Source organism: Amblyomma americanum, chromosome 7 (assembly GCF_052857255.1).
Source record: "Amblyomma americanum isolate KBUSLIRL-KWMA chromosome 7, ASM5285725v1, whole genome shotgun sequence".
Lineage (NCBI taxonomy): Eukaryota > Metazoa > Arthropoda > Arachnida > Ixodida > Ixodidae > Amblyomma > Amblyomma americanum.
In genome coordinates this window covers 6,352,712-6,367,122 of record NC_135503.1, presented here as the reverse complement: position 1 = coordinate 6,367,122, position 14,411 = coordinate 6,352,712, and the positions used below count along the sequence as shown (strand labels likewise).

Sequence of the window (14,411 nt, the reverse complement as noted above, 5' to 3'; positions counted from 1 at the left end):
TATGATTATAACATGGTCCTGATCCTTGTGTACGCCCCAGAAAGAAAAGAAATGGGTATTCGTATGGTTTTACTTTTGCACTTAAAGGAGTATAGACACCAAATTTTGGTGCCATGTTTTCTCCTTTTGCAGTGATGCTTAACTATAAATGGGTCACCAAGTGGTATTCACCTGCGACAGCTTAAAGGGACTATGCAATGAATAAAAAGCCGCTTGTAAATGTTTTCAATGCTTACAAATGATCCTAAGAAGCATTCACACCAAGTATGAGTCTTCGGAACTGAGCCAGCAGTTCATTATGAATTTTTAAAAACCGTGTTTTTTAAAATTCGTGGGCCGATTGGTGTGCTCGTAGTGACCGATTTTGAAACTAAAATTGTGAAAAAAGACGTCACTGTACCCATGACGTCACCAGGTCGCCACACGCTGTCATTTGTTGAAGCGATGGCAGCCACGACGTCACGGGCACACTTCCGGTAGCTGTGAAAATCGTCTGCTCGTGCCGCCGCGTGACCCTTTCGGTCAAGCGCGAGCCAGGGCATTGCCTTCGCGCATATGGTTTCAATTTTCCTCTCCCGCCTCCTTCTGTCGGGAGTTCCAGAGCCACTCGCAGTGGCTCGCCGAGTCGCTACTGTCGTCGCTGGCGTTCAGCCGGTACGGCGTGAACGCATAGAGCTCGATGCCCATCTCGGCCGTAAGAGCGAGCATTCGCGCCTCGAGGTCCAGGGCCATTACTACAACAACAACAGACGACAAGCAAAGAAACCCGACGCGCGCCGCAATCACGCCGCCAACGCTGCTGCTTGGGTACTAGGAGCGACAACCGGAAGTTGCAAAAGGAACATCAGTGGATGGCGTATTCATGGGCAGGACCCAGTCCCAGAGCTGTTTTCTTTATTTATTTTGTCTGGTGCCCCTCGTGTACGAGTTGAGGGGGGAGAGGAAGAGCGTAATTTTTAATTGTCTATATCTGCGTTGTTATTGATGCCAGCTTAAAAATTCTTGCGTTGGGGTGACGAGTGATGAAATGCCTATCTCTCATCTGCTTCACGTAATCTCAATTAATTTATTGCATAGTCCCTTTAATAATTCATAATCGAATTTTTCTCTCATGCTGCAGCATCAACAGCTCTGTGCCATCAAAGTTGTGTGTAGGCCACACAAGGCATGGAAAAATCTCAATATAATCGCTGCTTCTTCATTCATTGTCATTCCAACTATTAATGTGGGCCGGCTTTGGCATTGTAGCAAATTTAAACGATGAAGCCGTGATTATATTGCAGTTTTTACATGCCTCGCGTGACCTGTACGCAACTTTGACATCACAGCCACCGCTCTGCTGTTGAAACCGAAACCAAAACAGAGAAATTCGATTATTAATTTTTTAGCGGCTGTAAGTGAATACCACATGATAATCCATGCATACTAATGCCTTATGTATCACTACTCCTTGCCGCATCAGCAGCTTTTAGAATGCATGGAAGACTGTATTCATAAATCTGGTGCCGTATTGTTTCAAAATGAGGCTGGTATTTCAGTTGATGGTTTCTTGAATTTAGTGTCCTTGTACCTCTCGTCAACCTTTGTTAAGTGGAATGAGGAAGTCTATCTGCAAAAAAAACGGAGTGTGTATAGGGCCGTGCATAGCGCCTGCTCTTAGTGACTTGTTTCTTGCGAGCGCAGATAGGAAGATCCAGAGTAATCTAGACAGTAAAGTTGTGATAAAAAGTTCCGATTTGTAGATGATTACTTGGTTGTTCTTCGGAAGAGCAATGGAAGCCTTCTTAAGGTAGCAGAAAGTACAGTGTCTACCTTTGCGAAGTGTCTTGAGCCACTGTCAATTACTCACGAGCTTCCTGTTGAGGGTATGATCCGGTTTCTTGATTTAAAACTAGTTTCTTCGAGTCGTGTTTGTTGGATGTATGAGCCTAGAGGCAGTAAGGCTCTCTTACCGTTTACCTCGGCACATACCAAGTTGGTTAAGAGAGGAGTAGTAAAAACATGCCTGTCTAATGTAGTCAATAAGTCGTGCACCTGCCTAATGACAACAAGTTTCAGTAATCAGGTTGATCGCCTTTAGGAAGCGGGTTACCTGAGGTACCTTGTAGTATCAGTAATAGAAAGCATGCGCAGACAAAGAAAAAACGCAAGGTTGACAGATAAAGAAGGTACCTGCAAAATTGAAGTAATGCCTTATATTCACAGGATTTCCCACAGCCTCAAAAAGATTGCAGAGAAAATTGGTGTTAAAATTTGCATGTCAGCTCCAGAAAAATTATCCCGCATGTGTAAGAACACATGTCCAGACAAGCAGGATAGGAAGGCCTGTTCTGTACGTCATCGAAACCCCTTTGTAACTTGCACCGATAACGTTATATACAGGTTGCCGCTTTCATGTGGCAAGTTGTATATAGGGCAGACAGGCCGGTGCCTAAATAAGCGACTCAGCGAGCACCACACAAATGTTAGATATCAGGGGCCAGGTAATTTGGCTCGTCACTGCCGCAATCACAAGTGCACGCCTAACTTCCAGGAGTGTTCAGTATTAGGAAAAAATAGGGATCAGAAAACAAGGGAAATAATTGAAGCTGTAGCAATGGAAAAAGAGGGATTGGAAAATTGTATTCGTGATCCTTCGGTGGTATTACCAAGGAAAGGCATAGCTTTCTTAGACTCAAGGAGTGGGCGATAGTGTGAAACTTGCTCACTGATTGTGGTTTTTGTTTTTTATCTCTTCCTTTGACACATCATGACTTTGACAAGATAATCATTGTTGTAGGTTATACCTGTACCTTACGTGATCTTTATAAGGCTGTCAGCGCCAAATAAAGTTCATTCAGTGGAAGTTAGCGCTCGTATTGTGTCCCCTCAATTGTGTGTGCTATGGATCCTCATGTTGACTACCCACTAGCCCGAACCCTCACCCTTCTAAACTACAAAGAAGAAAATTTGCACCAAAAAATGAGGTGTCAGTACTTAACCCTTCTAAAAAAAAAAGCATGTGTGATGGCATTGAATGTGAGAAAACAGGGTGCTTGAGAGTCGGATTGGTCAGTTCACTAGTGGGGAGGCATCCTGGTGCTGTCACTTAAACAGGCATCTTGCTTTTATATTGCGTGGTGTGCTCGCACTCAAAGGGAACGTGTGACAGGTTTATCTTGCCAGTATTCGCCTACGGTGCAGGAACTTGAAGGCCGACGAAAAGGCTTGAGGTTAAATTGAGGCCACCGCAGCGGTGGCCTAGTGGTCTGAGCATCCGCCTCGCATGCAAGAGGTGTGGGGTTCGATCCCCAGTGCCACCGGGTACTCACCTGTGATACAATGGGTACAAGCTTCCCCTGGTCTGGTGCTCGGCTTATTTAGGGTGAAATGCTTGGGAAATTGGACCTTGACCCCACCTTGAGTAGAATGAAAATACCTTGTGTCATGGCACTCTTTGGCCACAGATGCCTTTGTGCCATAAAAATCCATCATCATATCATCATAGGAGAGTGCAGTGAGCTATGGAAAAGAAAGTGATCGGGGTACTGTTAAGAGGCAGGCAGAGAGCAGAGGTGATCCGGAAACAAATATGCGTAAGCTGATATCGTAGTGGAAAACTAGAAGAAATGGTCATGGGCAGGGCATGTAATATGTGAAGAGGTGATAAGTGGTCCCTTAGGGCAATGGAATGGATTCCAAGGGAAGGCACAAGTAGCATGGGGCAGCATATGGTCATATGGGTGGATCCGATTTGGAAGAAAGTGAGTGTTAGGCGGCCACAGCTGGCACAGCACACGCTTAATCGAAGATCAGTGTGAAAGGCCTTTGTCCTGCATTAGATGTAGCGGTGATGATGATAATGATAATTACAGTGATGGTGATATACTTGTGCCATCAGTCTAGACTCACTTCTGCACTTCTTTGTTGTTGTTACAACACGCAGGCTCAAAAGACCACTTCTATATCGACCTCAATGACGAAGTGGTCCGGGGTTCCATAGTGCTTCATGAGGGGAAACTTCTATGGCCCCCGCCTCCACCCAAGGTATCAGCAACACCTCCACCTCCTCCCAAGCCAGTCGTGACCGAAGCCAAACCGTCTGTTGCCACAAAACAAGAAGCCCAGGTTCCAGACTATTTCAAGGAGACGCTCAAGAAGTCACTTCTCTACACTGCAGGTCGGCCCAAATTTATTTTTGATTTGGTTTTTACTTTGCATATTTTGTTCCATAGCGTACTAAAAGTAGATGCAGCCATGATTAATGCCCCTCACTTCCTACGATTCCACAAAAATAGAGGATTTGAGCATTTTTCGCGGAACTGTGTATTAGCAGCCGCATTCCCTTCTTAATGTTATTTTTGGTGCGGACATCAGTAGGAATGGCAGAACTAAATGTGATCATTTTGCTGTATTTCCACGAATATAAAACGAACAGAAACTTTACGAGAACCATGGCCGAGGGATATGCGTGAAACACGCTGTCATCAACATTATTTGAAAGGCAACACTTCAGAAGTGCGTGCTATGAAATGAGCTCCGCAAAGCCTCTCAAGCGTTTAATGCATGCAGTCTTTCATGTAGCAGCAGCCACCGCACCTCTGCTTCTTGTTCATCCCTTTTTCTATCTCATCGATGTCCCAAGTTAGTGGAGAAGTTGTCTTCTCTCAGCTCACGAGCCTGGTGGTTGAGCTCGCTGTGGTTATCCGAAGAGCAGCAAAAACCGAATATAAAGTGCGAAGTGCATTCTGAAACAGACGATTTTAAACAACTCGGATTATATTCGTGCAAATGCGTATTCGTCTGAATTCACTTGAAAGCTAGGATCTCTAGCGAGCAAAGTTCTGCTATGTGCTCTAGCAATCAACCCTGTCAACTGTGGTGACTTTGGGGATGTGTCCACACCCTTCTCAGGGAAAAGTCGCAACACTGGTGCCTTTCAAAAGCAATGTTAATAATGGCAACAAAAGAAACATTTTGTTTCAAGTAACGCCCTGCATCCACTTTGGGGGTTTTCCTCTGGTTGTGGTATTGGGCCATTCAGGAATGAAAATGCATGAGCAACGGCGAGGTACCAAACTTTTGTACAACTGCGTCCCAGTTGCAGGCATGATTACCATAACAGGCGCCAGATTGTGCACTGGGTCTTCACCAAAAAGGTCGTTCAGTTTCTGTGGGGACATTCTTTTCTTGTAGTGAAGAGGATACCAAGCACTACCTTATCTGGAATTCTAACTGCCATTTTTGATTTTGGTCAAAGCATACTTTGAGTATATGAGGCATGTCCAGAGTAAACATGTATTTGTCATATATGTGTTCTCTTTCCACAGAGTATTGCAGATTCTCTGTTTGAATTCATTCGCAGAGTTTAAAATTTTCCATTGCAGAAAATTCAGGGCTTTAGGTGTAATTGAACAAAATAATACTACATGTTCATTTTAGTTTTCTAGCCTTGTCAGACCTAACTTTATGAATGAACTTTGCATTTTGTTGGATGTCACTTGTTTAGACTTAATCATTCATGGGGTGGACTGCTTAGCTCTGAATTTAGTACTACAGAATGTCATGATGTTTTGTTCTTATTTATTTTGCTGTGGCTGTTCAGGTTTAAACGGAATCATGTATTTTCCTTGTGCAAAGTTGTAACATTAGTGTGTACTTCACTTTCTCTGTTGTTGACAGGCCTTGGCAGCATCGTCGGCCTTGGGGTTGTCTCGCCAAACCCTGCCTTCACTACTATGACCACCATATTTGGCTTGTCAGGGATTGTTGGTAGGTCACCCGCCAATATTTCATTTCACTAGCTATACAGGAGTGCCTTAAGAGGTTAAGCTAAAGCTTAAGGGCTAAGAATTAAGAGCTTGCAGGTTAAGAATTTAAGCTTACGAGGTAACAGCTGTGTTATGTATGCATGCCACATCAGAGACAGGCATGTGTTGTTCATTTTGGTTCACACTGAATCTGTTAAGTTTGGCCCAAACAGTGTTACAAGTGTAGTGCTCAGGAAAACTGTGTTGAAAGTGACTGCAGGCTTAATGTAAGCTTGATGGTTTTTAGCCTGCATGTGCATCTCGGTGATTTCAGTGCATCAGTTTTGATTCCTTTATGTATGCCTTGTCCGAATGTACCCTGCTGGTTTCTTCTTGAGACATTAATAATAACAGACTTCACTGCTTCCTTTGAACAGCTGCACATGATAATAACAACCTTTTTGGTACTGAAGGGAAAGGCATGAAAGTGGAGTAGCTGCAAATATCATTCTGCCAAGCAGTTTGGCCTTTGGGACATCATGTTTAGTTTTAATTTCAGCTTCACATTGATTTTCATGGTACAGGCGCCAGCCGAAAATTGGGCCGCCAGATTTTCCAAACACACTTGATTAATATGACTTTCGTGCTACCAAGGCAGGCCCCATAGAGCCAGTGTGTAAAAGTGCCTGAAATTATGGGTGCATCACAACAGATTGCTTTATTTTTCGGACCTCATTTGCACCTGCAGCCAATAGCCAATGTGTCATATACAGTCGACGACCGAAAATTCGGACCCCTGATTTTTCAGACATGCTTGATCATTCAGACTTTTTCGCGACACCGCGACATGGCCCATAGAGTCAGTGTATAAGAGTGCCTGAAATCTCGGATGCACCGCATCTGATTGCTCGATTTTTCTAACCTCGTTTGCACTTGCCACCATTGCCCAAGCCGCCATACAATGTGTACAGTGGAACCGCGCTAATTAAAACTGCAAGGAAGATAGAAAGCTTGATCAAAGAAAACGAAATTCAGGTTAAAAGAAGCCTCATAAATGGCGGGGGCTGATATTCTTCATGAGTCAGCACGTTACGCCCGCGTGGTATTCAGTTCGGACGAGTCTTGGGCGTCGTACACCGCACAGACTTGAACACTTGTTATAGGTCACGGAACTCGATCTATCCCAAGTGTTTTGTCCGTGGCTGTTATTCTCCGCGGTTCGGCACATTGCGCATGCGTGGTTGCAAGCTTGTACCTTTCTCGGATGTCATTCACTGCGCAAACTTGAATAGTAATCGCAGTTTTTGGAATTCATCTGTGGAAGTTGAGTCCTTTCATCCTGAATACGCACATAGGCAGCAGCGAAGTTCGTGGGAGGTGTACAGCTCCATATAGGTTGCGAGCAGAAGAAAATTGTGGTGCTTTTCAAAGCGAGAAGCACTCAGCTTTAATGTGCTATCGCAGTACTGTCAAAACTGCCAATGTGATGGCAGGCAAAACGCCTTTCATTATACACAGGCCACCGCAGGGTACATACATTAGCCACCAGTTCTGAGACCAGCACTGGCTCTAGTTGCTAGGCCTAATTATGAAAGGCAACGCTGACTCAGCACTTTTTTCAGCCGTTTCTCAGTTGTTTGAGATAAAGGTCTACTTCACGACCAAACCTGCAAAAGGTGGGCCATCGCTGAAGCCTTGACCTTGATTGAGTCAACAAATAAATATTGCCACTACTGGGATTCGAACCCACGGCAGCGTGAACAGATCAGGTTCGCTGGCCATTGCACGAGAGCACTATGCTATCGCCGCAGCCGATCATGCCTCGTGTTGAACTGCAACACACTCCTGTCTGTGCTGTGCATTGTGCATCGTCATTTCATCAACTTTCATCTGCGGCGCAAACAGATCAGATCAGCTTAACTTCGATCAGGGCTTAATCTGAGCCTAATATCGTTGCCAGATGTGCAGACAACCCAGCAAAGCAAAACATGAGCCAGTCAGGCTAAGCATATGCTTTCGTACATCTACTTGGTTTAACTATGTTAAAACAATACTGTTTTTTAAATTTCTATCACCATCTTCACTTCTTCGTTCCGAGTCCTCCGTATGGTGGGCGCAGTGCAGTTCCCACAGCTGTGGGTTTGCCTTTGCATCTGGACATCGTTCTAACCTGTGTGTTCATCCGTGACGTGTGGATAGTAATACAGCATAGACTGCTTATAACACATACCGCGGGAGTCAGGAAGATCCGCATTATAAGCGGTACTGCACTGTAACCAAAACGTAGTTTTTCCATGCATTCGCATTTTCAGAATGGCCAGCCTACCTTTCAAAGTGCACCTGACAACGTATCAAATGCACAACACTGCAATCACTGGCAACATGAAGTTTATTTGATCTGTTTGTCGAAGCATCGTCTGGCGCTGCAACTGACCTGCGTTGCTAATGACTTCATCTTCAAAAACAGTGAAGCACTTGAGAGCTTGCTCGCTGAGGTTTCTCTGAGCGCAGTTTCTTGCAACAGTCAAGCGGGTCTTTGCACGAAACTTGTGCTGCACTTTCACTCACTTCATTCAGCTCATTCTCGAATAGAGGCTCATCGCGTCCGCGCACCGCTGCCACGATGTCTTCATCTGAGGCGGCTACTTCACACGCAACGCCGTCGAGGTCGGCGACGACAAGCTTATCTCATGTCGGTCCTTGAAACGGTGAATATAACCGTTCAATGAGTTAAACCATCATGCCCCAAAATGTTTGCAAGGCACCTGGCCTTGGCTTGCAATATCAAGCCACTCACAGGAACGCTCTGGGCCCGGACCTCGCGGAACCGTTCAAAGAAAGCGGCAACATCTTCGTACTTTGACCCATGAATCCGCTTCCTTGCAAGCGACGCGGAGTCTTCCTACAGCTGTTGTCGCAACTTGTCGCTGTTCTTCCAAATGGCGGATACAGTAACGTCGGCGACACCATACTTTTTTTCCACCACAGCCTTTTTCAAACCGCTCTCGACGTCCCTCATAATGCTCTGCTAGGTTTCGACAGCTTTCCATTTCCTGGCTTTTGGAGGAGCTGACGCCTTCGGAACTGAAGACGCTGCCACACGCGCGCGTGGTACGAGCAGCGCTTGCTGCGTCAGCCGCTCCAGCATGCTCGCCTGGCCGTGCCATCACGTGCTTTCAAGTTTTGTCCAATCAGTGTGCCCAAGGGAGGCACATTGGAGAGTGAGAGGAAAAACGCCCGCTTTGGGACTTCTATTTTTTTTTCTATCCTCTCCTTCTTTCTGCCTCGCTTTGAACCACGCTGACAACACTGCCTGCCTCGCTTGTTGCCCCCTTCTTGCGCAATCTGGGAAGCACACTCCTCACGCGCGCCGCCAGTCTTCTCAGAAGCCACACCATATTCGGTCTTCAGTTACGCGCTGCCGCGTATTAAGCAGTACGCCAATACATTGAACTCTATGAGAGGCAAAGCGATTGCCACAAAATGCCGCATACAATGCGGGGCCACATTATAAGCGGTTATGTTATAAATGGTCTGAGCTGTACAGCCATTGAATGCCGAGGTCACGAAATTGGTTGTTGCCCTTTGTTTGTGTGCACAACAGGTGGAAAGATATAGAGTCGTGAAATTTCAAAATGTGCCTAAATCTACTGAACCCTTCCTCCACCTTAGTGGCAATTAGAAGTTAAAGCAGTTTTTGCAAGAGTGGCAGTTTTTGTTGGAGGAACTTTTTTGCAGTTTTTGTTGGAGGAATTTCATTTTCTAGATATTTTTATGGTCCCTAGCTTTCTTGTCATGCGCTCATGGGGAATTGGAGAAAAATTGTGACGATGGGAGTGAAATGATAATCAGTGTGCATGAAAATTTCCCATTCCAGCGACATAATGGTGAGACATATTGGATAATGAGACTCCTCCGTATGTGTTGTGTCCTGAATATTTGGCTCTGCCTGTTACCATGCTCTTATTTTTATTTCGTTTAATAACCTTTCATTGGATAAAGCAAATAGTACTGAGCACTTCATCCTACTGCCTTCTGTCGATCTGCCCTGGTTGGGACAACCAGGGATGGAATTATGGGTCACTCCAGAAAGGGGTTGGTGAGGTGGGGCGGTCCTATGTGAGCCATGTATTTCTTGCACTTTTTCATTAAAAAAAATTGGGATCAGCATAGTTTTCCTAAGTAACATTTCTCGCCTGGGGGGTCACCACCATCCCTCCCCCTACCCTTCCATCTGTCCCTGGGTGCAATAGAGTGTTCATTCTGTTCTGTTAATTTACTGTTCTGATGGTCCTAAAATAGTTTTTGTCTACCATCCCTACCTTCACTGAATTGGGTGAACCAGAAAACGATGAAGAAGGTGAACAACTTGACTTAGCCGCTTCTTTTACTCTGCAGGTTACCACACTGTGTGGGGTGTGACCCCCGCTCTCCACTCGCCACTGATGTCTGTAACAAACGCCGTCTCCGGAATCACGGCGGTGGGCGGTCTGCTGCTTATGGGTGGTGGTGTCATGCCGGGCACAGTGCCACAATCGTTGGCTGCCGGTGCAGCCTTCATCTCAACCATCAACATCTTTGGCGGCTTCCTTGTTACGCAACGCATGCTGGACATGTTCCGTCTACCCACTGACCCCAAGGAACACAACTATTTGTATGCCATACCTGGTAAGCACCTGCTTTGGTCAAATGGGTCTGGTGTGGTTTTTGAACTCTGCTCCTAGAAATTGCTTGGTGGCAATGAAATGAAGAAAGTAGATGAATGTATCCTTTAAAGATTGCACGAACTTAATGCATCGTAAAGTAAGAAAAAAATGGCAGTCCGTATAGAACAATGAAGTAAGTAATTGCACTTGTTAAAAGCATTTTTAGGGGAATGCCAGGTATGGAAGTCTTGCACACACAAGGAACGTTTCAAGGAAGTGATTCTCTGCCATCTTCATATAGGGTACACACACCTTACACATAACTTCACACTGTGTATGGTTTTAATAGAGGGATAAATGCGTTCTTCCGTTTAATCGCGGCTGACACAGTTCAAAACCGCCAGACCCCACCCCGTGATCGCATACGCTACCGACCGCACGCAGACCACGGCGTGCCTTGCTCTGAGGAAAACGAAAGAACGACACTCTGGCTGACACAGACAGGTATTTATTGCTGCAACAGCAATAACACCAGTTAGCAACAAAATACACTAAGGAATCGAGATCATCCGACTCACCAGCAAAGTTATGAGCAAATGTTCGCCCGCACTAGGGCAAGGGGAAACTCCGAAGCCGGATGAGATGTGGGAGAACGTTCTCTGTGCCACTTCCTTACCCTACTGGCGAAGGGCGGTCCTGGGCCCTTCGTACTGCTGGTGCAGCGCAGTTCTCACAGTGACGGGTTCGCTTTCGTGTCTAGACTTTGCCTGAACCCGTGCATTCATCACCGATATGCTGAAGGCAGTACAGCCATCCTACGCTGAGCTCATTAAAGTGGTTGCCACCAATCACGTGTGTACATGGCACACATGTGCACATGACACGCAGTGAGATTTAGTCATGAGGAGCATCAAAACGTGCACAAAACTACTAGGCATATTGGTAGTAAGTTAGTAATCTTTTTAAACGTTTTCCAGAATAGGTCGTCGACGGAATATGATAGGGGTAACCTTGCGAAAAAAAATATGAGTGCGATTTTGAATAGAGACCAAGCATGAGTTGGTATTCTAGCATAAATCAAGAGAGGGGGGTGCAAAAACGGTGGGGGAAGCAAGTTTAGGAAGATTACCTGGATAGGGCAGCTGGCAGCTAACGTAGGATATGGTCATTTGGGGAATGTTGGGAGAAGTCTGAGCACTGCAGTGGGCGCATTCGAGCTGATGTTGATGGCAACAATTATGCGCTTGTTTTAGTGTGTATGCTGTCATTAGAAGCAGTACTCTAACAGTAATTCATGCATGCGGTAAACATTTCACTATTACCTTTATTGTTATTAACAGGCTTGTGCAAATAGTGGTCTTTTGGCTCTAAGCGAATTCGAAGCAAATAGCAATTTTCTTTGAATTATTTTGAAGCAGACATTTCGTATACTGCTGGGCACAATAGGCATTTTCAAAGTCTTGTATTATTCTCACACACAAAGCCGTTACATGAAGAGAGAGAGAGAGTGCACTGAAGATTTGGCAACTTTGTTGAACCTACGTTGACCTTTTGCAGAAATAGCCGTTGGAAAAGGGGAAGTCAGCTAACATACAGAGCCAACGTATTTGTGGGGTGTGGGAACTATTTGCGAGAGCTCTGAATGGCGGTCTTAATGCGACTGCATCGCTGCACGACTCTTACCGTATTTATTCGAATCTAGGCCGATAGTTTTTCCAAATAATCATATTTCAAACTCAAGGGTCGGCTTAGATTCGAGGATTTTAAAATACGCGCCAGTTTTTCATTGAAACTGCTAAATATGGTGCATAGCTAACGCCACCTAGAAAAGTCAGTATCGCAGCCGCTACTAGCCGTGCCGGTAGCCAACTGTACACAAGCGAGGTCGCCATTTTGACCTGCATCATGTCGGCCGTGTCGGTGTGCGGTGTGATGTTATCGTGATGGCACCAAGCAGGAGATGCCACTACAGTGCCGCTTTCTAGTGAAAAATTGTGATAGCCACAGAGGCATTGTCGAACCTTCAAGCCGGGCGGGACTTCGGCGTCGACGAGAAAAACGTCCGTCGTTGGTGGGGACAATGACAGCAGCTTTTTGCGTGCGCCGCAATGAGGATGGCATTTAGCGGACCAAAGAAAGGCCGTCACCACGAAGTGGAGACAGTTTGGCCGACTTTGTTCGGACGCAGAGAGCAGCTGCCCTTCCAGTGACAACAGAAGCGCTCCAAGCGAAAGCTAGGGAACTTTCGAGGGAGCGAGGCCTAACGCCAAAGGATTTCAAAGCCAGCTGGGGCTGGCTTCAGAAATTCATGAAGCACTTCGGCATCAGCCTCCGACGTCGCACTTCAATCACCCAGAAGCTGCCAAGCGATTTCGGAGAAAAGCTAATAGCTTTTCAGCACTACGTGCTGCGAAAGAGAGAAGTGGCAGGCTACAACCTTGGGCAAATCGGCAACGCCGACCATACGGCTGTGTATTTTGATATGCCAGTGGCGTACACCGTGAATGAAAAGGGTGCCAAGGAGGTGCAGGTGCACTATGCGGGCTACAAGAAGCAGCGCGCAACTGTGATGCTGTGCTTCACAGCTGATGGACATAAACTCCGTCCTTATATGATATTTAAAAGGAAGACACTGCCTGCTCGAGAAACTTTCCCAAGAAATGTCATTTTGCGGGCAAATGAGAACGGGTGGATGACGGGTGCGATGGTCGAAGAGTGGGTTAAGATTGTGTGAAACGACGTCCAGGAGCCCTTTTGACAAAGAACTCGCTCCTTGTCGTCGACCCTTACCGTGGGCACTTGACCGACAACGTGAAGGCTGCGCTCACCCAAGCGAACACGGACCTCGCTGTCATACCGGGTGGGATGACATTCCAGGTACTTTGATCGTGCGCGCCTTTAAAAAGTGCAGCATATTTAATGCGCTTGACGGTGCCCAAGATAGTGCACTGTTTGAAGGTGACAACTACAAGGAACACAGCGACAAGTCTAGCAGCGACGACGACGTTGAATGAGCTCTGCACGTTCAGGTTCAATAAATGCTGTTTGCATTTTGTGAACGCTGTCCTCGCTTTTTTTGTTTGGCCTACATTCAAGGTAACATTTTTTTTTTTTTTTTTGGTTACAGACTTTAGAAGGTCGGCTTAGAATTGGAATCGGCCTAGATTCGAGTAAATACGGTAGTTTTAAGTGCTAACTCTGTAGTCAGCTACAACTTGAGAATGCAGCGGCAAATGGCCCTCAGAGGGGGCCCTCCAGCCAGTGGCGTCATCCAAGACACAGGCCTTTGTGCTCAGCCTCTGCATGAAGGATCAGTGGGAGGCTGCTCTGTTCAGTTCTGACCTGACGATCCAGCGTAACCTAGTTTCCCAGGCAAGAGAAACAGCCATGGCCATTAGAGCCCTGAAATAAGGACACCACCCGCGCAGCAGAAGACTTCGTCTTTATTTTGAATAACCAAAAAATGTTTCTACTCTCTACTCGTCACTCGGCTTCTTTTTCAACTTCCCCCTTTAATGCCTCTGCTCCCCTAGCCCAAACAATGAACTGTCCATTCCCCACGGCTTTTGCTTTGTTCGGGCTAGAGGTGCAGAAGGGTTAAGGGGGAAGTTGAAAAGAGCCTGAGGACAAAGGCCCATGTCTTGGACGACACCATTAGCTAAAGAGCCTCTTTGAGGGGCATTTGCTGCTGTATTCTTGAGTTTTAACTGACCATTGTGTTGGGTGATGCTGGGCTCCTGCACGTCTAGAGCCGCCCAGTGTCACGCTTCAGAAATGGGGCCCATCGCCATGTGGCTTTGCTGGCTTCCTCTCGTGCTGACGCCGTCGCGCTTGATTAGGGAATTTCATGTGTAGAAGAGTGGCGGTGGCAGCTGCAGTCAACACCAGACACATTCAGCGGGAATCAAGGGAGCAGTGTATCATCAGATTGGTGTATTCTGTGGTGCTGGTCCTGGCGCATGTACAGACGCCTAGCAGGTACTGATCTGGGCGCCCCGCTTTTGCCCGCTCGTGTCTGCTACTGTACGCATGCGGA

At 46.3% G+C, this 14,411-nt stretch overlaps 1 protein-coding gene across 1 annotated transcript in view; it reads left to right on the top strand.

Moving 5' to 3' along the window:
• The window catches only part of LOC144098334 (NAD(P) transhydrogenase, mitochondrial-like), a 57,482-nt gene that overhangs the window by 22,594 nt on the left and 20,477 nt on the right, over nt 1–14,411 (top strand). The window contains exons 7-9 of the mRNA XM_077630897.1: nt 3,926–4,159; nt 5,662–5,751; nt 10,128–10,397. Coding sequence (XP_077487023.1) covers nt 3,926–4,159; nt 5,662–5,751; nt 10,128–10,397 — 594 coding nt within the window. The remainder of the gene's footprint in view (nt 1–3,925; nt 4,160–5,661; nt 5,752–10,127; nt 10,398–14,411) is intronic.